Raw genomic sequence first — 26084 nt, forward strand, 5'->3', positions numbered from 1 at the left:
AATCAGAAGTCAGTTTTGGATTCACTCACTTATCAGGTACTCTTGTTTCATTTATAGACGACTGGGAATTAAAAATCAATGCCAAGGACTTTAATACAGGAAGGCACCAGCTAAAAAATGTGACACTTTTATAACTGCTTTCCAGAATCAGCTTTCCATCTGAGCTAAACACACTGCTAAATCTCTTTAGTACTTTTCCTAAAATTCTGACAGCCCCCATCTTAAATAATAATACCTGGATAAGACAGGAAGTTAAAACAAGCACATAAATGGCACATAGATTAACATGATACAGCTGCAAATTCAGTAACCTTGGCATGAGGATGCTCCAACAGATTAGCAACAAAATGAAGCAACCGAAGCATCTGAACAAAAAAACAAATCAAATGTTAGATCATTTGAAGTGACCATAACAAAAATAACAGACAATTTATCACCTTGAAAATATCCATGTCAGACAGGGATGTTTCATTAACATGATTATCCATCCATAAAACTATTGGTCGTAGAAGGACAACTGCACATTCTGTCCTTCGGCAGGCAACACGAATTATGAAAACACGAAGCATATCTTGTATGACCACCAAAGCCTGAGTAATAATTTAATTGCAACAAAGATTAACATCTAAATAATTTCTTGTGCATAATCAACAATTGATCAACTACCAACAGTTAGAAAAAGGAGGAGCAAGAGAAAGCAACATCTTAAGACAGGACATACAGTAGAGGCAAAATGCAGGACAACTTGTGCAATTCTGTCAAGTTGTGGCGTCAACCGAATGAGTAGCACTGCTAGGTGTTCTGGCTGTAAATACCAGTTGATGTCTCTCTCTGCTTGAGGTCCTAAAATCGACCCAATACTCAAAACTCTAAGAGCACTTAAAGGGGGAATCTCGTATTTCCATAGCCATATACCTTCCTCTGGAAATAGATCACCCTTTTGGTGCATAAAAGTCACATATTAGAGAATGCACTAGTTAAGTAAAGAATCTAAATAATGAGAGCCAAACGATGACTTATCTAGATACTTAAAATTCTGTATGGAAAAAGAAATCAGAAGCTCCAGGAGAGGCTCCATGAAGTTGTTAGCATTATTACCAGTAGGCAGAGCATGCTGCAGGCATCCTTTGGACCCAAGGCTAATGATGAACTAGCCTGAGCACTCTCAAGAAGACAATGAAATAGACCCGGTGTCCAACCAAATATGGGCCAGCATGCAAGTGCTGATGTAAGTAGTTGGCAGACGGCACCAAAACCAAGTGCAGAGCTTGCATATGGGAAAGACAAGTCCACTGCACAAGCTGCTAATTTTGGGCTGCAAATTGAACACTCAAGATTAGAAGAAATACATCAACCATAAAGGAACCAAAGGAAAAAGAAAAACAAAGTACCTTACTTCTCGATGCAGTTGTAGAAGTGCATTAAGCAATTTTTTGTTGCGATACTGCTCCTTTGTTTCCTACAAATGCAGTTCCTTTTTAACTTAAAAGCATACAAAAACAAATAGTGCTTATTAACCTTAATTGTTTAAAAAGCTATCAATTTTTAGGTCAAAGAAACATTTTTCCTACTAACATCACAATATTTTATTTTCAATGCAATAGAGACAGAAAGACAATGGTCCAATTATTTTGTATTGAAATTGCACTCTGCCAAGATAGATCCGATACCTTCATAAAATGCAACTCAAGTAATTTTTGATGATTCTTTTTGACAGATGCCAAAGTTAATAGCCACAAAAATGAACATGACCCAACACACTAGGACAATGGATGTCACGTCGAGTCCCGTTCCCTATCCCCTCCCGGCACTCAGGATTGTGCCCCATCCTCCCACTTGAGATGGTGGGACATCCTGCAGTCCCACAAGGACTTAAATCCGCGGATACAACATAATACAAATATATTGATATGGCAAATCTTTAAAAAATTGGATATGATATGGCTTGGGTACACTACAAATAGACACATTATTTACATATATTTAAAAAGGAACCTGCAAAGCATTAATTCAATAGAATGCTTTATTTCCATCCTGCATACAACATGTATTGGCATCCGATAAATATTGGATATAGTCATGGCATGAAAAATTCCAGTATCCACATACCCTGCAGACAAGTTGGTGTAATTAAAAGACCAAGACTGCTTAGCCTGGTCAAGACACTCGCTAAACCAGAGCTTCTAAAGAACAATTGTTAACCATCTTCAAACACTGGGGACATTCAGATACTAAAATACATATCCTTCTGCAGAAGCATGAATTTCTCAATCTTCGCAAATAACCCAGATTGAAGTTCTACATGCATGGATGAGATATCAAAGAACAGGAAGGAGCACCAATCAGTAATCAACCCCAAAGAGTCATAAAATCTATACGAAGGAGAAATTTATAGTAGTCCATGAATAGGACCAATAACGGCAATATTCTTCATTAAGGAGACTAAAGAAGTTGTGAACTTCGATAGTGGTTGTTATGAACCAATATGTGACTTTTCACTTCAATGCTTTAAGTTTAGAACATAGCAATTTCACAGTTTTGGTGCAGATAAATCAGAACGTGATGAATGCCAAAGAAGCAGTTAGACTCTCCAGTAATTATCACCAGAGAAAACCTAGTTCACAAGTCCTTGATGCAACATAAAAATAAATAAGGTGTAATTATTTGCCACCATGTTTTAGATTCAGAGCATTAGACAAGGAGAACATGCATGCTTATGCAAACACTAACAAAATCATCCATACACATAAATTCCAAGATCGGACTTCTAACATTTAGTTTCTAAGATGAAGTAAAATTTTAGCAACTCGATCAAATTATATTCTTATGAATTTTTCCTGCTGCATGTTTTATAACTGAGAGAACAAGGTCTAAGCAACCATAGAACATGAATTTTCAGAAGCATACATTGGCATCCACAAGAGTCTGCATGGTATCCATGGAACTAAATTGACAATTGCAATACTAAGTAGAATAATGAATATTTAGGGATGCAAATGGGTCAGGTCAGACTAGGTCATGAGTGACACCAACACAACCTGGTTCCTTGATCAAGTTCTAGTATTGGACCCAAGCCCAACCCAAAAGAAGATCGAGTCGGGTCGGGTCCAAGGCCAAAATTTTTAACCCAATGAATCATTTGGATCAGTTTAAGTCCATGTATAACCTGACCAAACCCAAAAACATTCGAGTCCAGGTCAAACATAGCCAACTATATTTTAATTACCACATAGCCAACTACTATTAACCAAACAAAATACATAATAAACAATATTACTCTCAAAACAAATTAGGATATATAAATAATTTTAAACATATTTTTATGTTAAAGATATTGCTCATACAAATCTTAAATCACAACTTAGAGACTCAAATATGTTTGGATCCTAACAGTATACCGAGTTCAAGTCGAGTCAGGTTGGTAAGTCCAAATTTAGTAAACCGAGACCTGATCGGAAAATGGAAGTGGTCCAATTTTAGAACCTGACCCAACCCCACGGGTCCTTTAAAATGGGTTGGATTGGGTCTAAGTGGGATGGGCCGGGTTGGTCGAGATCAGGTCATAGGTCAACCCAACCCATTTGCAGCCTTACGAATATTATCAACCTTGAAGCTTCCAGGGATTTTTAGGAACCAACATCTTCAGCACTTGGAGAGACACAGTACAGCAATATAGCAGCCCATCAGTAGAGATGTCAAAATTTTCTCAAACTAAATTTTATACCTCTACATGGACTACAAATTAGCTTCATTAACTCTATGCAGATTACGAATGTAAGGTTCCTTTTATCATATGTAAATACAGATTATGTAAAATTTCTTCCCATTTCACAAGTTCCTACACTAAGATTTTATATCAAATATATCTACATAGTAAATAGCATTAAAGCAGGGGTACAGCTGCAGGACAGAACAGTATGTGGTTTATTTGGTTATTTGGTCAGCCTTAATTATAGTCAAAGAAGTTGATTCTCCCTGCTTTTTGAACCAGATCAAATTTATCCACTTGATGAGTAAGCCGAATATGGCTAAGTTTGAGCAAATTGCATATTTGACCAGATTTGCACAAATTTTTTAAACTACTTTCTATTAGGTGTAATGAGACATTATTAGGGGAATACCGTTATCATTAGATCCATGGATTGAAGTGCCAATCAGCACAAGTCAATATAACATGACACAAATCATGCCAATGCCTTACCAATACATGTCACTAGCACAGTAGCAGATACATAACGATGCTTAGCACTCCAAGATGCCATTGTGTGCAGGCACTGCCACCATCAACACAGTACAGCTTGGTATGTGTCCTGTTAATGCTAGGCCAGCACAGCTCTGGCACGCAATGACCAGATGTATAACCTTGCTAATTCAAGTTAAGTCTCACTTTACAGCTTATAGGCAACCAACAACTCTAGATTAAAAGTAAGGGTTAGAGAAAACCACATCAAGTTTGGGCTAAACCCAAATCTAACCAACAAACTTGCATTTCTACAAGAAAATTAGTAAAATAAAGATCAACCTTTCGTCAGATCCCTCTCGATTAAAGTTCTCTATAGCCAACCAAACTTTGATTGAAAGGGCTTGGGCTATTGTTTTCTCCACCATGAGTTCTGAAAATAGATAACATCAATTGTTTACACAATAGTATTGTCTGATAAGACTTCAGATGAGATATTGCATTATGATTTCCTATAACAAGCCTTTTGCTAAAACATTAAATTAATTATGATTATAATTAATGTTGCTAACTTCAAATTTTGAAAATGCTTGATGATTATAATTATGATTATGATTATTATGATTATGTAAAAATTTTGAAACATCACACAATTGAACTTGCAATGGATTTATAACACCGATATTGATAGAACATTGCATATTGGCTATGCTTTATAGCCATATACAGCAGATAGGAAAAGAAAAATTAGGAACAAGAAGTCCTATAAGAATATATGACCAAAAATAATAAATGATCAAAACTTACATATAATATTCTCAAAAGGTTAATTAGTAAAACAAGCGAAGGAATCATGAGATCAACTAAGCTCTGTTCATGACTTCGTTCCAATAGCAAATCAGTCGTAGTGTTACATTCTGCACCTTCATCAACGAGGTAATCTGAAGATTCAAACAATAGCCAAAATTCAGAAAAATATAAGTTGGAAGAAAAGAAAAAATTATTCAACGTAAAGCATGCAAATGAAAAGAAATCACATGCCAAACAAATGATATGCCCGGTCCTAAAGGGAATTTTGCATCCAAAACAACATAATCCTAAAACAAATAAAGCATGAAGCTATTCGAGCCAGCTTATATAAAGTTATGGATTGGCAACTAATTGTCAAGTTGAGAACCTAGCATGATAAGATTAAGTACTAATTAGATTTTATGTGAAGAAATATTGCAAAATTTAGACTTAATCTCTTTCGACTAAAATGTGGCACTAGTTGAGCTTAAGTAAATTAAGCAGCAGTCAAATGCGAATTATCTCTAGTGACTTGTGTGTCTTAGGTCGTTGTCAGCAGTCAAATGCGAATTATCTCTAGCGACTTGTGCGTCTTAGGTCGTTGTCTTGTCCGGTTCAATCTTGTCAAGATTCACACGTCTAGTATTTGCATAGAGATTGTTGAGACTTAGTTATTTTAGTTATTTTATGTTGCTTTATTTACTTTACCTATCTTACCCTTGATCAGTTGCTTTGTGCTAGTATTGTAACAAAGATAACTTAGGAAGTTGTCTTTTGTGTGCTTATTATATAAAACCCCTTGGTCTGATAGCTGAATCAAGGCGGCCAATTACTTTCAACATGGTATCAGAGTGGGTTCGCCAAACCCTAGATACCTCCCTCTCTCCCTAGCCTAGCTAACGCCGCCCCCCCTTCTCTCCCTCTCTTCCAAACCCCGACTTCTCCAACTCCTCTCTCTAGCTACTGCTGCTGCCCACCTTCTGCTGCCGCTGCTATCTAGCCTCTCCTGTCGTTGCTACTATTGCAAGCCGTTGCTGCTGCCACCTAAACAAGAGAACAAGAACACGAACAAGAGATCAATTTCCTGTTGCTGCACCTAATCTTCTCTCCTATCTTCCTTGCTGCAGTCCTCTTCAAGCACACAAGGTGTTCTAATTTGGAGGTAGAGTTCTCCCATCTACCTTGCTGCTGTCTTTATCAAACCAGCATCACAAACCCTAGGGTTGCGTTTGGTGCATCGCCATGTAATCTAGGAAGGTAATCTGGATTGCCAGGAAGATAGATTGCCACCTTTAAATTGCCAGTAATATTGATTATTGTATTTGGTACACACAGATAATGTTGCAGTAAAATTACTGAAAATCTTGATTGACATGTTTGGTATGACAATTAGATTACTCGTAATGTGAAATCAAATTTTCAAAATACCCCTAAGTCAAATCTATTAAAAGTCCATATATTATAAATTACACTCAAAATCATCCTAATAAAAAATTAAATTGAGCAAAATATTTATTCAAGTATTCAAAAATCTAGCAAAATATTTTAGCAAAAATATCCATTAAATTGCATGTTAAAATATGGAGACAAGTAAAAAATGAATTCATTATAAAAAAAGGGGCTAGATTTTGTGATGCAAGAGGTTGAGGGGAGAAGAGGAGCGGCTTCACGAGAAGAAAAAGAGGGGTTTTGTTTGATTTTTTTGATGAGGATAATTTCGTCCAAAAATTGTATTACAAGATTACCACAAAAGTGAAAATTTGGATAGCCACCCCTCCCCAAGACAATCCAAATTACCACTCAAAAAGCATACCAAACACAATAATCTGGTGGGCCCAGTTTAAATTGCCGATAATCTGGATAGATTGCCAGCTACCAAACGCAACCTAGATGCTGAGTCTTTTTTCCTAGATAAGATGACTTATTTAATCATCAACAACTCTCTACTCGCTTGCTTTTGATCAAGCATCTCAAGTTATGGTATCAAGTTGCTGCTCATCTGCTCAGATTGTACCTCCTGGTGTATTTTCTTTTTCTCTTGTTCCTGATTCCACAGCCATTTTTTCTGACCCCAAGTGGAGCTCTTTGACTTCTGGTATATTTGCTATTGATTTATTGATCTCTGTTGTGAGTACCATGACCGACGACAAAACTACTTCGCCTATCATTCAGCCGTCTACCCAACAACATGAGATACTCAGATTACAACCATTAAGCTTACTAGGATGTCAAATTTTTTACTATGATCTAAGGCCGTGGAGAAATTTCTGAGTGCTAAAGACAGACTCAACTATATCTATGATGATCTTCCAGACATTACTCATCCAATCAAGAAAAAATGGAGAAAAGAAAATGATCAAGTAATTATCTGGCTTTGGAATAGCATGGAACAGAATATTGCTGCCTCTTCTATGTTCCATGACACTGCTAAGTCCTTGTAGCAAGATCTAAAAATAACTTTTGCTCAAAAAAAAAATCAAAGCAAAATTTTTGATCTATATAAAAAAGCATTCAGCAACTTGCAGAGAGACAGACCCTTAACTGATTATTTCGGCAGCATCAAAAGCATTACTGATGAATTAAATCTTTATCAACCTCTGACCAGCAACTTGAAAGAGTTAAAACGACAGCAATCTGAACTATGTATCTATTTTCCTGCATGGACTGAATCTAGAATTACACTCTATGAGAGATCAGATCATGGCCGAATCTTCTATTCCCTCTATGAATGAAGCCTTCGCTAGATTACAACGAATAGCTAAGGATCAAAAAAAATTATCCTTTGTTCTACCCTTTCCTTCATGAGAAAATTCTGCACTTGCCGAATCAACTTCCTCACATGGCAGAGGTGGAAGAGGCAGCAGTCGAGGCAGGTCTAATGAAACAATTCGTGTCCGCTCTCATTGTCAACAAAATTTGCAGGTTTAATCTAGATGCAAGAAAACTGATTGTGGTGGATCTCCTGGACCTCAGTTACCCACTCCTACCTCCACCAATCCCTCTACCAGTCCCACAAATCTAGTTCAATCTGATCTTGACATGCCTATAGCACTACAAAAATGTGAACAAAGAATCTCCCCTTATCCTATATCCCATTTCACTTCTATATCATATCTGCCCAAGAGTATTAGTTCCTTTGTATCACTTCTATCCTCTATTTCTATACCCAAGATCTTTGCAGAGGCCATTGTTGTACTAGGGTGGAAGGCCGCGATGGACGATGAGACGAAGGCTTTGTTGTCCAGAAATACCTGGACCCTTATTACTTTACCTCAAAGAAAGAAAACCGTGAAATATCACTGGGTGTAAACGGTCAAGTACCAATGTCACGCCCCCGACCCGAGATTGTGAATCGAGGGTCATGACAACCGCCGCATACTCATAGAAAACTTTTTCCATAAGCATGCAAGGCATCTCATCATAATATCTTAAAACAACAGCGGAATAATTAGACAATAATTTAAATCCAAAACATAACGATCTAAATTTCTTCTTTAATATCTCAATAAATTCAACAACAATTCATAGGCTTTACATCTAATTCAATAAGCCTTTCAACCTAAAATAAAAAGTACGAAGATTCTACTTCTGATCACTCTTCCATTCATATCTTATATCATCTTAATTCTTCAACATCTGTAAAAACAGTAAAATAAGAGTAATGAGCTAGACAGCCCAGTAAGCAATGATCACTTTTCAACAGATTTCATCAGGCATTTAAGTAAATAATCATTTATAGAAAATAAACATATAGGGTTCATCAATTCGAAATCAATTTCAATTATGCAACATAATTCATGCCAAATTTATTTCTTTTTCAAAAATTCAAGTTTCTTTCAAGATTTCAATTTCTTTTGTTCTTCAATTCTTTTCGTCAACCATGAGCTATAACCACATTTTTCCTGTGGTAAGGTCATAATACCGCGTATCTGCTTGCGGTAGGCTGCGAATCATCTGGCAGCCATGTCCTTTGGAACCGCTGGTCTCGCTGGCGGTTTGTCGCTGGTCTCTCTGGCGACATGTCGCTGGTCTCGCTGGCGACATAAACCCCAAGACAATCAATTGCCAACGTATATGTCCCCATTGGCAGGGTCCTTTACATAGTCAGATTGTCAATTCATAATGTTTCTTATATCATAATTCTTCATAAATCATATTTCATATTCTAATTTCGATAATAAAATATATAATCATGTTGTATCGAAATCAATCAATATAATGCATCATGAAATCAATATGTTCAATCATGCTTCATCATAACATTTCAAATAAGATATTTTCATAATAAAATACCATTCATCCAATTCATACATAGTTTCACAAATCATGTCAGAAAAATACATTATAATTTGCCGACAAATCTAGAAAAAGTGAAACATTACTTACCTCAAACGCATTCCAATAAATCCACATAATTCTATAAATTTTCTTCCAAAAATTTTATTCGTAGATCATATCGCGATATCCCATGATCAAACATCCACAATCCTATACAGAATCAATTTCAATAATTACAAAAAATACGAATACCATATTTCAACGGTTTAGATTGGGTCCGATCATCTAATTTCATCTAATCAAAATCTAATTAGGACCTAAACGATCCAAAGTTTGACTATCAAATCGGATTCGAAGTGATAGGACCGAGGTTTCTTCATCGATTTCATAAAATCAAGTAGAGAGAGAAAATCAGAGGAGAGAGAATTCATGAGGTACAATTCGAATTAATCAGGTGACAATCCAACATTACGATTGGTCCAATATCTCGATTGGTGAAATCAACGTGATCAAATCAAGTCATGGCTAGATCGGAATCATGGATGATCAAATCTAAAGATTCATGGTCTGATTAAGATGGGTGCCAGTACGCTGTCTGACAACCATGGATCAGGATTCTTCATTAGAATCAGATCAAGACTATTAAAAAAAATTTCTTTATTCACTAACCTTTTTTTAGAGAGAGAATCAATCAAGAGAGAATATTTTAAAGAAAAAATTCTAGAGAGAGAAAATTTTAGAGAGAGAAAACTCATCTTGAATTCTTCAGACAATATGATTCAACAAATCTGATCGATCGGATCAATTCATGCTGAAATTATCATGTAGACAATTCAATAAAATCATGAGAAATAAAATCTAAAAATACATGATCTGATCAAAGTGGATGTCGGTGTACCGTCCGACGATCACAGATCAAAAATCCATCATGAAGATCATTTAAATTCATCATCATTCTTCTCAAAATTTTAAAAATCTTAGGAGAGAAAATATACTAGAGAGAGAATTCTAGAGAGAGAAAGTAGAGAGAGAAAATCCAATTTTAGAGAGAAAATACTAGTTCAAGCTGAAGAGAGAGAGGGAAGAGAGAGAAACTCTCTTTCTCATATTTTATTATTTATATCATTATTTATTAATTAATTTAATAATTTTTCTTTTCTTTTCTTTTCCTTTTCTCTCCTTTTTTCTTCACAGAAGAGGAGAGAAAACCCTATTTATTATTATTATATTATTAATATTTTATGCTTCTTCTTTTTCCCCTTTTTTTTTCTTTTCTTTTTCTTTTTTTTCTTTTTCTTTTCTTTTTCTTTTCCTTCTTCTTTTCTTTTTCTTTTCCTTCTTTTCTTTTTCTTTTTCTTTTCTTTTTCTTTTCCTTCTTTTCTTTTTCTTTTTCTTTTCTTTTCCTTCTTCTTTTTCCCGTGGGTTCTCTGGGGCCGAAACAGGGGATCTTTAATCCCCTCATTGGTTGGCCGACCGGCGGCGCAGCCGGCGTGAGGCAGCCGTCGGCAGGAGGGGAGGCGATCCGGCGGCACTAGGAGAGCCATACCGGTGGTTGGCGGTGACCACCGGCACCGGCAAATCGAAGAAAAACGGACAAAAACAGAGGTTCTTCCGCAACAAAATCCGACGACTCCGGTCGCCGGCGAGCATGCACACCGGCACGGGAAGGAAGGAGAGAAGAGAGGAAGGGGAGGAAAGCTTACCTCGGCCTCCGATGGTCCCGCCGGCGAGAAATCGCGGTGAGTACGATCAAGGGCTGCGGCTTCAATCGGAGGAATTTGGGAGGAAAAAAGGGAAAAAGACCGGTGAGGGATCTCTTAGGAAGGGGAAGGCCTCTTTATAGAGAGCCCTAGGACTCTTGGTGGTCCTAGGACTCCGTTCTCCGAGGTTTGATCGGAGAAGAAGACTCCTACTGGGAGTCTTCTTCCCGATCCCCTGTTTCTCTCTTCTTTTTTTTTTTGTTTGGGCTGGGGGGCTATCACATTCTTCCCCTCTAAAAGAAATTTCGTCCTCAAAATTTTTTTGCTTGAGTCTTTATAGTTTCTTACTTGAATCTCATCCACAAATATTTTAATATTCTAATTCTTGATATAAAATTAATTCTTAAATTATTTCATAAGAAAAAAATCGGTACATCAATATCGATCTGAAACGGAACCATTCATTTTTTTTTATTTATCAAGATCAACATCACAAAGATTTTCAATATTTCAAGATTTCGAAATTATGATCTCATTTTCTGTAAAAATTAATGTTCAATATCTCATGACTCAAATTAAAATCAAATCTATCTCCTGTGAATAGAAGAAGGTCAATGTCTCTGTTCTTGCATAAGAACTTCATTCATCATCATTCATTTATTTATTATTTTTATTTCAAAATATTAACCACTCTTAATTTCAATCCATCATAAGATAGGAAATCATACTTCTATGAATCATATGATGACATCCCAATCAATCAAAATTCAAAAATATTCTCTTATTCGTACTTTCAAAGGTTGAAGATTTATCATTTCAATCTCATTCTCGAACTTTTGGTATTTTAATTCTCGATACAACTTCATCATTAAGTCATTTCATAAAGATCAATATCACCATTGTTGATTGAATCAATATCACTATTTCCTAGTCATCGAAATTTTCTTACTCAAACTCTTAAATATTCTAATTCTTGAAGCAAATTTTATCATTAAGTCATTCCATAATAAAAATCAATAACTCAAAAATTGATCTAAATCAAAACTATATTTTTCTTATAATCAAAATCAATGTCTCTATTCTAAGTATATCAATTTTCTTTATCTAAACATTAACAACTCTTAATTAATCAATTCATTTTTATAAATAACTCCAATCTACTTTTTATAGAACAATCGTCAATATCAATAGATAACCTCAATCTTTTCTATTTAGTCAAAGAAATAATAATGATCAAAAGAGTTCAAACTTCAAATTTTATTATATCTTGGAGCTAAATATTTGAGTATAATAATCTAAGATCAAAATCATCATTCGATAAACGATCTCAAATTTTTTTCTAATAAATAGAGAATTATAAAATTTAATTCTAGGATAGAGAAAATTGATCTCTAAATATTCTAAATCTAAAATCAAAAATCAAAGGTCCACTCATCCTAGAATTAGGATGCTAATTATTTTTGTAGCATAGTAGGTGGAAGCACTACTTTTAAAAATCACATTAGGATATCTAAAATAATTCAAAATTTTAAAATATTATTCTTTCTAATATCAATAAATTTTTCGTATCAAACCATATCATCTATCATAATTTCTTTAACTCAAAAGGTCAACACTCCTGACTTATTCAAAGTAATCCAGATTACCATGCTTCCGCTGCGCACTCTGATCTAACAGTCAAAATTTCTTAGGTTCACCAAAAAAAAGTTTGATCAAATTATTTTTTTATCTTATCAATAGAAAAGATCTAAAATTTCAAATTTCAATTGAAGTCAAAGATTAACTTTCGATTCTCATTCATACTTTTACTGGTGTACAATAATCTTGATTAACCCTTGAGTCCAATATCATATTTAAAACCATCATATAGATTTACTATAATCAATATGAATCAAATCTTAATTCTCATGTCAATTCAATTCGATAAATTTTCAAATCAAAATTTTTATAAGTCAAATCAATGAAAAAAAAATCCTTCGATGCTCCACCAAATTTGGACATAATCAGAGTATATAAAAATTTCAAATCATTATTTTTTTTTCTAAAAATTTCTATCATCAGGATCTTCAATATCTCCATTTAATAGTTGATTCAATTAGGGACCTCATTAACAAAAACAAAGGAACTCCATATCAATTCCTAAATCCAAAATTTCTAAATTGTAAATTCACATGGATCTCTTAATCTGAAATAAATATAAATCAGATCTTTTATCTTAATCTAAAGATATCAATTTTTCATTAACAACCTCAACAATAGTGTCAGAAAATCTCTTGATCAACTTAGATACGAAATTGAAATTTCATACGTATCATGTAGTCTCCAAGAGACATGATAAGATCCATTATTTAGATCTAAGGATAATGATTAAAGATTTCAGTATGATGAATATCTTACAATCTCAAAATCAATTTCATCAATAAGAAATAGACTTCTTTGCAATATCTCCAAATATGTATTCATCCTAATATGCCACTTTATATATGATCCACATACCAAGTTTACTTTCGATAAATATTCCAATCAAGCATCATAAAAAAATTTTCTTAGTCCATCCTGGAACAACATTTTATCATCAAATTTTTATCTTCCAATAATAGTCAACTTCTCAACTAGAAGTAATATCATAGTATTATTCTCACATCGAATTTGAACTTACGATTCACTTGAATAACCAATGATCGAATTAATAACTATAATGCACAATAAAATTTTATGTCAATCCTTTTGTGATTACTTTCGATCAAGATCTAACTAATCATATCATGATCTAAAGATTATCCATCATATTTCAAACTCCATATGTCATAATCTCTTACGATCCTTTTATACACAATCTTAATGTTAAATCAAAAATTATAAAGATTTCTCCCACTACAATCATTAAAGATCTACACCATAATGTCCCTAGTATCTATCCACTTACACCCATTCTATATCTGATTCTATGTTTCATAATTCATCCACCTATGCTCTGATACCACTATAATTGTCACGCCTCCGACCCGAGATTGTGAATCGAGGGTCATGGCAACTACCGCATACTCATAGAAAACTTTTCTCATAAGCATGCAAGGCATCTCATCATGATATCTTAAAACAACAGCAGAATAATTAGACAATAATTTAAATCCAAAACATAACGATCTAAATTTTTCTTTAATATCTCAATAAATTCAACAACAATTCATAGGCTTTACATCTAATTCAATAAGCCTTTCAACCTAAAATAAAAAGTACGAAGATTCTACTTCTGATCACTCTTCCATTCATATCTTGTATCATCTTAATTCTTCAACATCTGTAAAAACAGTAAAATAGGAGGTAATGAGCTAGACAGCCCAGTAAGCAATGATCACTTTTCAACAGATTTCATCAGGCATTTAAGTAAATAATCATTTATAGAAAATAAGCATATAGGGTTCATCAATTCGAAATCAATTTCAATTATGCAACATAATTCATGCCAAATTTATACCGTCCGACGATCACAGATCAAAAACCCATCATGAAGATCATTTAAATTCATCATCATTCTTCTCAAAATTCTAGAAATCTTAGGAGAAATAATCTAGAGAGAGAATTCTAAAGAGAAAAAATAGAGAGAGAAAATCCAATTCTAGAGAGAGAAAATACTAGTTCAAGCTGAAGAGAGAGGAAAGAGAGAGAAACTCTCTTTCTCATATTTTATTATTTATATCATTATTTATTAATTAATTTAATAATTTTTCTTTTCTTTTCCTTCTCTCCTTTTTTTCTTCACAGAAGAGAGAGGAGAGAAAATCCTATTTATTATTATTATATTATTAATATTTTATGCTTCTTCTCTTTTCCTTTTTTTTTTCTTTTCTTTTTCTTTTTCTTTTCCTTCTTTTTCTTTTCTTTTTCTTTTCCTTCTTCTTTTCTTTTTCTTTTCCTTCTTTTCTTTTTCTTTTTCTTTTCTTTTTCTTTTCCTTCTTCTTTTCTTTTTCTTTTTCTTTTCTTTTCCTTCTTCTTTTCCCCGTGGGTTCTCTGGGGCCGAAACAGGGGATCTTTAATCCCCTCATTGGTTGGCCGACCGACGACGCAGCCGGCGTGAGGCGGCCGTCGGCAGGAGGGGAGGCGATCCGGCGGCACTAGGAGAGCCAAACCGGTGGTCGGCGGTGACCACCGACGCCGGCAAATCAAAGAAAAAGAACAAAAACAGAGGTTCTTCCGCAACAAAATCCGGCGACTCCGGTCGCCGGCGAGCATGCACACCGACACGGGAAGGAAAGGAGAGAAAAAAGGAAGGGGAGGAAACCTTACCCGGCCTCCGGTGGTCCTGCCGCGAGAAGTCGCGGTGAGCACGATCAAGGGCCGCGGCTTCAATCGGAGGAATTTGGGAGGAAAAGAGGGAAAAAGACCGATGAGGGATCTCTTAGGAAGGGGGAGGTCTCTTTATAGAGAGCCCTAGGACTCCTGATGGTCCTAGGACTCCGTTCTCCGAGGTTTGATCGGAGAAGAAGACTCCTACTGGGAGTCTTCTTCCCGATCCCCTGTTTCTCTCTTCTTTTTTTTTTTCGTTTGGGCTGGCTGGGCTATCACAACCTACCTAATGGATCAGTTAAGAGACTCAAGTCAAGACTTGTAGCTAAAAGGTTCACACAGACATATGGGATGGATTACCTTGAAACCTTCTCACCTGTGGCTCGACTGAACTCTGTGAGAGTAATTCTCTCTTGCTATAAATCTGGGTTGGCCCCCTTCATCAACTAGATGTTAAAAAAATCTTTTCTCTATGGTGAACTGGAAGAAGAAGTGTATATGGACCAACCTCCAGGTTATATGGTTCAGGAGGACAGAAAAGTCTGTAGACTGCAACGAGCTAACTACGGTCTTAAGCAGTCACCAAGGGCCTGATTTGATAAATTCAGCAAGACCATTGGTCAATATAGTTTTATCCAATGCTATTCTGATCATTCTGTATTTGTATGTCATCGAGATATGGTGTAGTTATCCTTGTGGTTAATGTTGATGATAATATTGTGACAGGGAACAACTTGCAGATGATTATTCAAACTAAACAGTGCCTTAAGGATGCATTTCAGATAAAAGACCTTGGATCACTGCACTACTTTCTTGGTATTGAAGTTGTCCGCACCAAGAATAAACTAAATCCATCTCAACGCAAGTATACCCTTGATTTATTACAAGAGACTGGAATGCTAGATTCCAAACCTACTGAAACTCCAAAAGACTCTAGTCTTAAGCTGACAATTGAAGAGGGTGACTTGTTTGGAGACTGTGCATGCTATAGACGGCTGATTGGCAAGTTGATCTATCTTACCATGACTCGATCTGATATCTCATTCATTATTAGTGTCCTGAGCCAGTTTATGGATGCACCCAAAGTTTGTCATTAAGAAGCTGCATATTGGATGTTAAGATATCTGAAGAGTTGCCCTGGAAAAGGGCTTACTTATAAAAAAAGTGGTCATTGTCAGCTCACTGCCTTTACTGATGCTGATTGGACTGGCTCACGTGAAGATAAACGTTCCACTACAGGTTATTGCACCTTCTTATGTGGCAATCTAGTTATTTGGAAAAGCAAAAAAGCAAAGTACAATTGCTCGTTCCTGCTCAGAAGCCGAATATCGTGGTATGGCTCATACAATTAGAGAACTCATGTGGTTAAGAAATCTCTTGCTTGAACTTAGTTCCTCTCATCCTAAACCTATGGAAATGTTTTGTGACAATCAATGAGCCATCTACATTGCCGCAAATCCAATTTTTCATAAACGGACTAAACATGTCGAAATGGACTATCATTTTGTTCGTGATGCTGTTCTCAAGAAGCTCGTGACTACATTTGTTCACTCAACTGATCAAACTGCATATATATTCACCAACACACTATTCAAACAACCCTCGCAGAGTTGTTGCTTCAAGCTGGATCTGCAAGATCTATATACTCCAGCTTGAGAGTGTTGAGACTTAGTTATTTTAGTTATTTTATGTTGCTTTATGTTGAGACTCTAGTCTTAAGCTGACAATTGAAGAGGGTGACTTGTTTGGAGACTGTGCATGCTATAGACGGCTGATTGGCAAGTTGATCTATCTTACCATGACTCGATCTGATATCTCATTCATTATTAGTGTCCTGAGCCAGTTTATGGATGCACCCAAAGTTTGTCATTAAGAAGCTGCATATTGGATGTTAAGATATCTGAAGAGTTGCCCTGGAAAAGGGCTTACTTATAAAAAAAGTGGTCATTATCAGCTCACTGCCTTTACTGATGCTGATTGGACTGGCTCACGTGAAGATAAATGTTCCACTACAGGTTATTGCACCTTCTTATGTGGCAATCTAGTTATTTGGAAAAGCAAAAAAGCAAAGTACAATTGCTCGTTCCTGCTCAGAAGCCGAATATCGTGGTATGGCTCATACAATTAGAGAACTCATGTGGTTAAGAAATCTCTTGCTTGAACTTAGTTCCTCTCATCCTAAACCTATGGAAATGTTTTGTGACAATCAATGAGCCATCTACATTGCCGCAAATCCAATTTTTCATAAACGGACTAAACATGTCGAAATGGACTGTCATTTTGTTCGTGATGCTGTTCTCAAGAAGCTCGTGACTACATTTGTTCACTCAACTGATCAAACTGCATATATATTCACCAACACACTATCCAAACAACCCTCGCAGAGTTGTTGCTTCAAGCTGGATCTGCAAGATCTATATACTCCAGCTTGAGAGAGTGTTGAGACTTAGTTATTTTAGTTATTTTATGTTGCTTTATTTACTTTACCTATCTTACCCTTGATTCAAGATTTCAGAAATCGATATCGAGATCCGTACCGATTCCTGCTCGATACGATACCATACCGTACCGTACTGACCCATGAACTGTCTGGTTTCGCGCGATTCGGGCCCATACCATACCGAACCAACCGGTATGGTCCGGTTCGGGCCATGTACCGAAAAACCAATCTAAATGGTGCCGGTTCCCCGCTTGTACGATACGGTACGGGATGTACCGACCAATTCGAGCCGGTATGATATACCATGCCCTGGTTAGTTGCTTGGTGCTAGTATTATAACAAGGGTAACTTAAGAAGTTGTCTTTTGTGTGCTTATTATATAAAGCCCCTTGATCTGAATCAAGACGGCCAATTACTTTCAATAGAGATAAACCCTAATAACCAAACTAACAAGAAAACAGGTTAATACATCACCAATAGCAAGATGGATAAAAACGATATATCAAATTTTAAGGCATGCCACATATGTTAGCTTTAGAGAAAGATTTGATCTAGAAGGAGCTGTTACTTGCTCATTGAAAGAGAGAATATACATTTAAACGAAAGCTCTTCAAGGAGGAGAGGGAGGTGGGTCCCACCACATTATTTGGTGATGCATGCTTTGCTTAAAAATTTTCTACTACTAGTCCTTTGCTGCTTAGTTTCTTCTCCCATATACACAAATTGCAGTCTTTTAGTTTAGTTCATCAGTGAAACCCAGCTAAGGGAATACCATAACATAGAAAATAAAAAGAGGGTCATTAATGCCATGAGTTCCCCCAAAGCTTTCTGTTGCAACTCCTTCATATTTTCCCCTCACAGCCCTAAATCGACTTATAAGTCTGGTTTGCTTTACTTTGACTATGGAAGGAAATATGATCTATCTCATTATTAAGCGTTGAATCCCTGTAAGTGTCCTTCCTACTAGCTTGATTCTGGATCTACATATTAATTTCTTATCTTCTTTTTGCTGACTTGAGTCTAAACGGGAAGCGACTGTTTATCATTCTTCTTTGCTAGCTTGATTCCTATGGAATTCCATTGACAAGTTTAAAATAAAAGAAAGCCATTTTGAGATACTTGTTACAGGTAAGTTCAATATTCACTATGGGATGGCTAATTGATGAAGGAGAATCGATTGAAGAGATTGCCTACCCATAGTACAATTCCTTAAAAGGACTAGAGTGCTAAGCTGCCTTCCTGGCTGCACTACTATAATGAATGGCTCAAACACAGGATATGAGAGAGCCCTTTCTCCTATTTCGGAAGGCTAAGAAGTTAGTTCCTGAGAAATAGCAGGTGAAAGGAAAACCCAATCTTTTGCAGGGAAAGCTCCTATAGAATCCTCAAACCCTAGCTCTCTTAGTTAATCTCCTTTGCATACATGCCTGCCTGGAACTTCCTTTACTACAGACAAATTCACATAGAGAGCAAGTTTGACATCTGTCCTTACGATTGTTGTTCTTCCTTCAACCCTGATTCCATGACTTAGCCTTGAGCATGGAGTGGTGGGCATACCAGGAGTGAGGATGGCCTACAAGTTTTTTTTATCTGTTGGGGATTCTTTTTCTTGTACAACAGACAAGGGGCTTTCTCTTCTTTTCAGACCATGAAAGAAGGTGGAGGGAAGAACAAAAGGAATTAGAATTTCAAGAGCGAGGAGTCAATATCTTCATCTTCTCATAATGTGATTTTTCATAAAACATAAATTATTCAATCAAACTCAATATAATGCTTTTAATAATATATTTTTATATGAAGATCTTGATTTTTCCTATGTGCAAAAGTGAATTCATATTTTATTAATTTTATTTTCAAAGAGTACAGCTATTTATAATAAAAGTTCTTCAAAGTTAATATGCATTATGAATACCATAATTTATTTATAAACTTTGTAATTATATATTTCTAACTTAATTTGTTCATTATTTGTTAATTGATAAAAATTAAGACATATCATGTGATACCGTAACATGATGCACCATTATGATCATGCATGATTACAAAAAGCTTCAATAGAAAAAATAAAAAACAAAATTTTAGATGTTTATAAATAATTGATAATATTTATTGTCATCATGATGTCATGCTTTGATTCCGATTAATCCAACGGTTGAACCAGTCACCCATCACCAGGTCCTTTTTTTCACTTCAATGAAAACAATCTGGTTAAAATGGACTAGGTAGAAATGTGGACTTCATGCCTCATGATGGGGCATCAGGTAGATGCTTGGTTGGGCTGCGCCCCCCTCCCCGGAAATTTGTTTTTTTATATAATTTTTTTTCTTTGTAGCTAAGATGAATTTATTTCTTTGTGGAACTTCTTATTTTTCATTTTGTTTTTATTGACATGGTGTATATGAGAATATTGACCAATATGTTATGACAAAAGAAAATATATATTTCATTTTTTAATGTAGTGAATTTTTCTTTGAGATGAAAATTAACAAATTAGTAAAAAATTCAACTTAATCCAAGCCCTAAAATTGATGGGTCAAAGTTGGGATCATAATCTTTGAGTGGAGGTCAATTTGCAATTAAGCAAAGTATTAGTTCAATACTTCAATATTCAGCAATTTTAACTGCAATAAATTCTTCCTGTGTATTTTTCTACACTTTGCCAAATTAAAAAAGACCATCATTAATATGCTCTAGGTTCTCTGGTAGCATCAATCTATTCATACATTTTTTTTTATTTTTTCATAATTTCCTCTAACCATCTAAACAGGCCCTAAATGGTCTCCAAAACTTTTCCCGAAGCACCACTTGGGAACTACATATCATAACAATAAAGTATCATTATTTCACATCAAGTTATAAGGAAGGTATCAAAGTGAACAATAACATATAAGCTTTTTTTTCATAAACTGAAACACGAGCTTCTAATAATACCAAGAATATGCATATAAAATTTAAACTATGTTGTTAATGTACAAATTTCATCATATGTCCCCTGTAATGTATCATGAATTTTGAGCTTAACTCCATCATTAATGTTCAAAAATTGTTGTTCATAATTAATTCACAAAACAAAATATTATTGAATGGACAATCACAACTTGTAATCAACACAAATATCTGTAATGATTGATGCATCTTCATTTACATAGATGTCTTAAAAGTTAAACATATAGTTGTTTAAACCATGGTCTGCTGAACTAGACCGAACCACTCGGTTCACCCCGTACCATTCAAAAATGGTGCAGGGCCAAGTCGGTTCGGCCCTAATTTTTTGAAACCATGCTGAACCACCCGTACTGAGGCATACCACCTCGAACCAAAACATATCGCCCCCATACCATACCGCATCAAAGCATACCGATCTGTATCGAGATAAAAATTGAAAAAAATGATTTGACTCAGTCTATTGAACCAGACCAAACCACTCGATTCACCCCATACTAAGCCGAACCAGCCGCCAAATGACATGGATCCCAATACCGATTTTGTGGACCTTGGTTCAAACACATCTATGTATTAGTAGAGAGAAATTAAAATTGCCTCATGCTAAAATATGAAATGAATAGTTTTTAAAGAAGGTCAATTGTGATCTTTACAGCCTTGTGCATCTTTCCTTGACTGCAAGCAAAGCATCTGATGCCGAGCTGAAATCGAATTGGATACAAATCGGATAACAATATATCCATATTGGTTTTATTTGATGAATACGGATATGGATATGCATATTAGTCAGATAAAAAAATTCATATCCATATTTATTTTAAACGGTCATGGATACAAATGAGATACTGAAGTATGGATACAAATATGGATATAAGTCAAATAATTAAACTTTATGACTATAGAATCAAATATAGTACTAAGTGGATGGTACATCAAGTTCATAGCATATTAATATGGTTATATATCTTCCTTAAATGTTCATGAATGATCAATATGGTTACAAGTAGAATCGGATATGGATCGGGTGGTTTTCTATCCATATTCATATCCACATCTATTTTCTTTGATGGATATGGATGTGGAGACGAATATTAGTCGGATAAACAAATTTCTATCCATATCCAAATAAATTCAAATACGCAAAGGGATTTGGACAGATAATATTTGGCTCACTTTCAACCCCATTTGGATGACATGGCACAATATGCATACTATGCTCATCAAGCCCTTGAACAACAAAAGATTGAAATAGAACATTATAAACCTCAAGAAAAATTATAAGTGGAAAAAAAATCAAAAACACAAAATGAAGAAAAGGATGAGGAACAATTATCTAATTGCCTGCCAAGGTTCATTGTACCGCTTTGAACCACCTGATTCAGGGGATACCGAATCATATTGAGAGCAAATTGGAATGGTTCCACCCCTCGTCCAAAAAATGGAGCGAACCACTAGAACCAAGCAGTTCGGAGCAGTGCAAGTGCGAACTGCCTAGTTCACATGAATATGGGGTCGATTCAGGATCCATGCCCCCTTATTCAATAATTGAGAGGGAGGTGCTAAGAAGGCCCTCCATGGATTCCCAACCCCTCTCTCATTTTTTTTAAAAAATGCTGAATTTCACTGGTTTCACACAAAATCGTAGCTCAAGTTAGGTAAAATATCTCTCCCCATCCTCGTTTCAAGCCTTTGTTTGTTTAAAGACCGCAAATCAGCATTAGAATGGGAAAATAGGTCATGCCAAATTTTTCGATTTGGGCATTATTTCATGACAGTGTAGATCAATGAATGATCTCCACTATGCCATCAAAATCATACATTTTTATTAACTCTATGTTTTTAAAAAAATTAAACATATATTTTCGGATTAAAAATTAAAAAATAAAATAATTTTAGACAACATTGTAAAATGATTAAGGTATGTATGCTACTCTCTATCAAAATTTGGTGCTAGTTTATTTACGTTCGGGCATAATCATGCGCATCATCACATAGGACCAAATTTGAATAAATTTGAAAAGTATTTAGTGTTTTGTGCATGCCCACAAGCTGAGAAAAATACATGCAACATCCTTGATAGCTTGCCACATGGATCCAAGGTCAAATTAATTTTCTGAACATTTTGTATTTAAAAATTAATTTTTATATAAAATAAAAAGATAAATTATAAAAAATATAAAAAAAATTAGTTTTATGTATGAATAATTCATAAGTATTTTCTTAAGTAGAATATTAATTTTTTGCATTATAGTGGAAATTAATTATTTTTAAATAATAAATAAATAATAATGACACAGATAAAATTATATGCAACATTCCTATTAGGGTTCTACATTATAAATTTACCATATTTTTCAATTTAATATTAATTTATTAATTAAAATTAATTTAAAAATTATATAATAAAGTGTAGGAATTTAAAAAATTCATATTACATGTAAAAAAATGTATTAATTATTTTTCTAAGATAATTTCAAATGTGCTCCATAAACTTGCACAAATGGATCCACACAAAGGAGAACCTAGAACATGACATTGGTTGTGATCATGGGGTCATGCTCAAACCAGCACCATTGGAGGTGCACTAGATTGAAGGATAACTAGATTGAAGCAACATCTAGCATGTAGTTACCCTGATATCTCCATATACCAAAAAAGCCTGCAAGAGGTTCGACAGCTTATAAAGTACTTTGCCAGTTATAGGGCAACGAAGCAAAAGCAACTAAGAAAGGGCAACTGTGGAACATCAAGCAGCACAGCTACCATCATATCACTCAAAATACCCAAAGGGCACTAAGGAGTCTGCTTTATGGTGGGGGCAGATTCAAGCTATCATCCAAGCGAGCCTAGATGGCTAGTGACAGCGAGATGAGATTGCCAGGCACAGGGCTCCATTTTAGGCAAAAGCCTTCTCAGTACGAGTCAAGCTCTAGTTTCGGAACCATTAGGGCTCCGAAGTTCATAAGGACCTCCTCAATTAGGGAGGTTGTCAACGGTTAGCATCAATGTTTCGGACCTTTGGCAGCAGGAAAGGGAATAAGGCATCCAAGGAGATTCTGCCAGAGGCCACTATTCACAATTTAGATTCCCACACCTTCCAATATAAAGTCTCAGAGTAACAGAGGATAGACATTATACTACTCAAGGATAAGAATAAGGACATGCAGAGAGCCATTGCACCATGGTTCCACTTAAACTATATCCTGGCTAATGTGGCAAACAATACAACCTACGGATCTACCATCACCTCCATCTAGAGTGTCGAATCCGGTGTGGATCTGTAAGGGCCAAGGGATATCTATGGTGATATACTGGACAACAACAAAGAGAAATTGCATAAATGGATAGCCTCCAACCAAAAATAAGTGGGACACAAATGGATTGATTGTGATGAGTAATGGTTGGACAGGCCCCAACAAGTGGAGGTGGAGCATCATCAACTTTCTAACACACCATGACACGAAAACTTTCTTCCACACATCGACAGATGCTTCCAACCATTGTGCATGATGCTCAATACATCCTCAGATTGATGAATGTGGTAACTAATCAAGTAGGAGACCAAAATATCATGCAAGGATCAATAATAATGGCCCATAGTACAAAGCCATCAGAGAGAACTTGATGGACAAACGGCCAGATATATTCTGAACCCTCATATGCTGCATATGTTGATGGACATCAGAAAGATTCGTAGAGTGATGTTGGTCATGGACTCAACCCAGTCCATCACATGGTTCATCTACAACCACACATAGGTATTGGCTTTGATGAAGAAGTACACATGGGATGATAGTTTTAAGTCAACAGTCACATGGTTCGTGATGAACTACATTGCACTTGATAGCCTCCTTGAGGAGAAAACGGGCTTATGTCAAATATTCATTAGTACCACATCGCAAGGGAGCAAGCATGCCCGAGTTAGCATCAAGGGAAGTTAGATGGAGGGTTTGGTGACAAGACAACAATTTTTGCAGTGGACCCACAAGATCATATAGGCTATCAAGCCATTATATGGAATTCTAAGGGCAGTGGATGGCGATAAAAATTCAAATCCCAGTAGGACGTCCCGTGGGACATCAGGACGGGGTACCATCCCATATGTTGGGACAGAACTGTCCCACTAGTGTCCTAGCATCCCAATCAGGATATCTTGGGACATCCTCTATCCCAAGTATCAGGACGGAGTAGGATGGTGATGCATCCTATTCCATAAAAAAATTGGGACAGCTCCATCCCACAGGATTTAAAACCTTGAATAACAAGAGATATCCCCAGATGAGCTTCCTCTACCACATGATGACTATTGGAAAGCTCAAATTAGAGATAGAGAGGCAAATCCCAAGCATTCCAAGAGTATATTAATACCATCAACCATGGATAGGATTATCAAATAGGTAAGAAATAGTATCTAGCATATAATTTCACTTGTATACCTGTTCGTCATAAACTATCATGTTTTGAGTCCAATTGTTACACTAAATCAATTGCAAACTCTATTAACAGCCTACTAACTAAACCCAAGGTTCCAATACACCCTCCTTAGGATAGATATGGATGTGGAACTTTAGGTTGCCCTGCCCAATGTTATTTATAAGATGGAGCCTGATCCAAAGGTCACTGCCCCATGTTTGGAAGAGTGAGTTAACTTTGTCGACTTTGTGAACTCATGTAAACAATTGACATCATATAACATATATGATGTATCTTTTCCATGGATGAAAACATTTACGGAGGGCTCAGCTAGTTTCAACAGCCCAACAATTGTAGCAAGCAAATAGAAAATGAGTCCAAGTATTTTAAGATATGAACTACAGCTGTAACTTAGATATTATACAATCAAAATTTAGGTGTGTCTAATATGTACTTTTCTTGAATACTTTTGCAGCCGAATGGTATATCCACTTCGATTTGTCATCCAGAAACCTTAGCCACCAATCCAAATCCTCTCACAAACTATCTCCTCCGATGGTTGTGAGCACAATTGGCTTACCTTCGCTCTTATCCACAGCAAACAAAGAAACCATCTCATGTAGAAATACTTGAATGATCTTGCCTATGTCCACTACAACCTACCTCTATGGAAGAAGTGAATTGAAAAGGAAATCAAGTACAATGATCCACTCCATAATGACTTTGTGCATGTTGAACTTGGATCCGATGATTAAATGCTAGCAACCATGGATGCAATCAAACTGAGCCGAGTCGAGTAGCTAGAAGCTCGAGCTCGACTTGATTCAAAATACTTAGGCTCAAAACTCGACTTGAGATTGATCGAGCCCTAATATCCCAAACTCGAGCTCGACTCGATAAAAAAAAAAAAGAAATACTCAAAATCAACTCAAATCGATTTGAATATCAATTGAGCCATACTCGAGCTCATTAGCCCACTAATAATATATGTTGATATACATATATTACAAATAAAAATAATATTAAAAAAATATATAAACTCGAATAAACTCGC

The 26084-nt window shown here is 35.7% G+C and overlaps 1 protein-coding gene across 10 annotated transcripts in view; it reads right to left on the reverse strand.

Moving 5' to 3' along the window:
* Nucleotides 1-26084, reverse strand: part of LOC105035049 (protein virilizer homolog) — a 115949-nt gene that overhangs the window by 51267 nt on the left and 38598 nt on the right. For all 10 annotated transcript variants that reach the window (XM_073251728.1, XM_073251729.1, XM_073251730.1 and 7 more), the window contains 7 exons: nucleotides 4988-5121; nucleotides 1392-1459; nucleotides 1099-1315; nucleotides 722-937; nucleotides 438-590; nucleotides 312-365; nucleotides 30-235 (listed from right to left, as the gene is read on the reverse strand). In XM_073251728.1, coding sequence (XP_073107829.1) covers nucleotides 30-235; nucleotides 312-365; nucleotides 438-590; nucleotides 722-937; nucleotides 1099-1315; nucleotides 1392-1459; nucleotides 4988-5121 — 1048 coding nt within the window. The remainder of the gene's footprint in view (nucleotides 1-29; nucleotides 236-311; nucleotides 366-437; nucleotides 591-721; nucleotides 938-1098; nucleotides 1316-1391; nucleotides 1460-4987; nucleotides 5122-26084) is intronic.

The sequence above is a fragment of the Elaeis guineensis genome, chromosome 2, assembly GCF_000442705.2.
Source record: "Elaeis guineensis isolate ETL-2024a chromosome 2, EG11, whole genome shotgun sequence".
NCBI classification, from domain to species: domain Eukaryota; kingdom Viridiplantae; phylum Streptophyta; class Magnoliopsida; order Arecales; family Arecaceae; genus Elaeis; species Elaeis guineensis.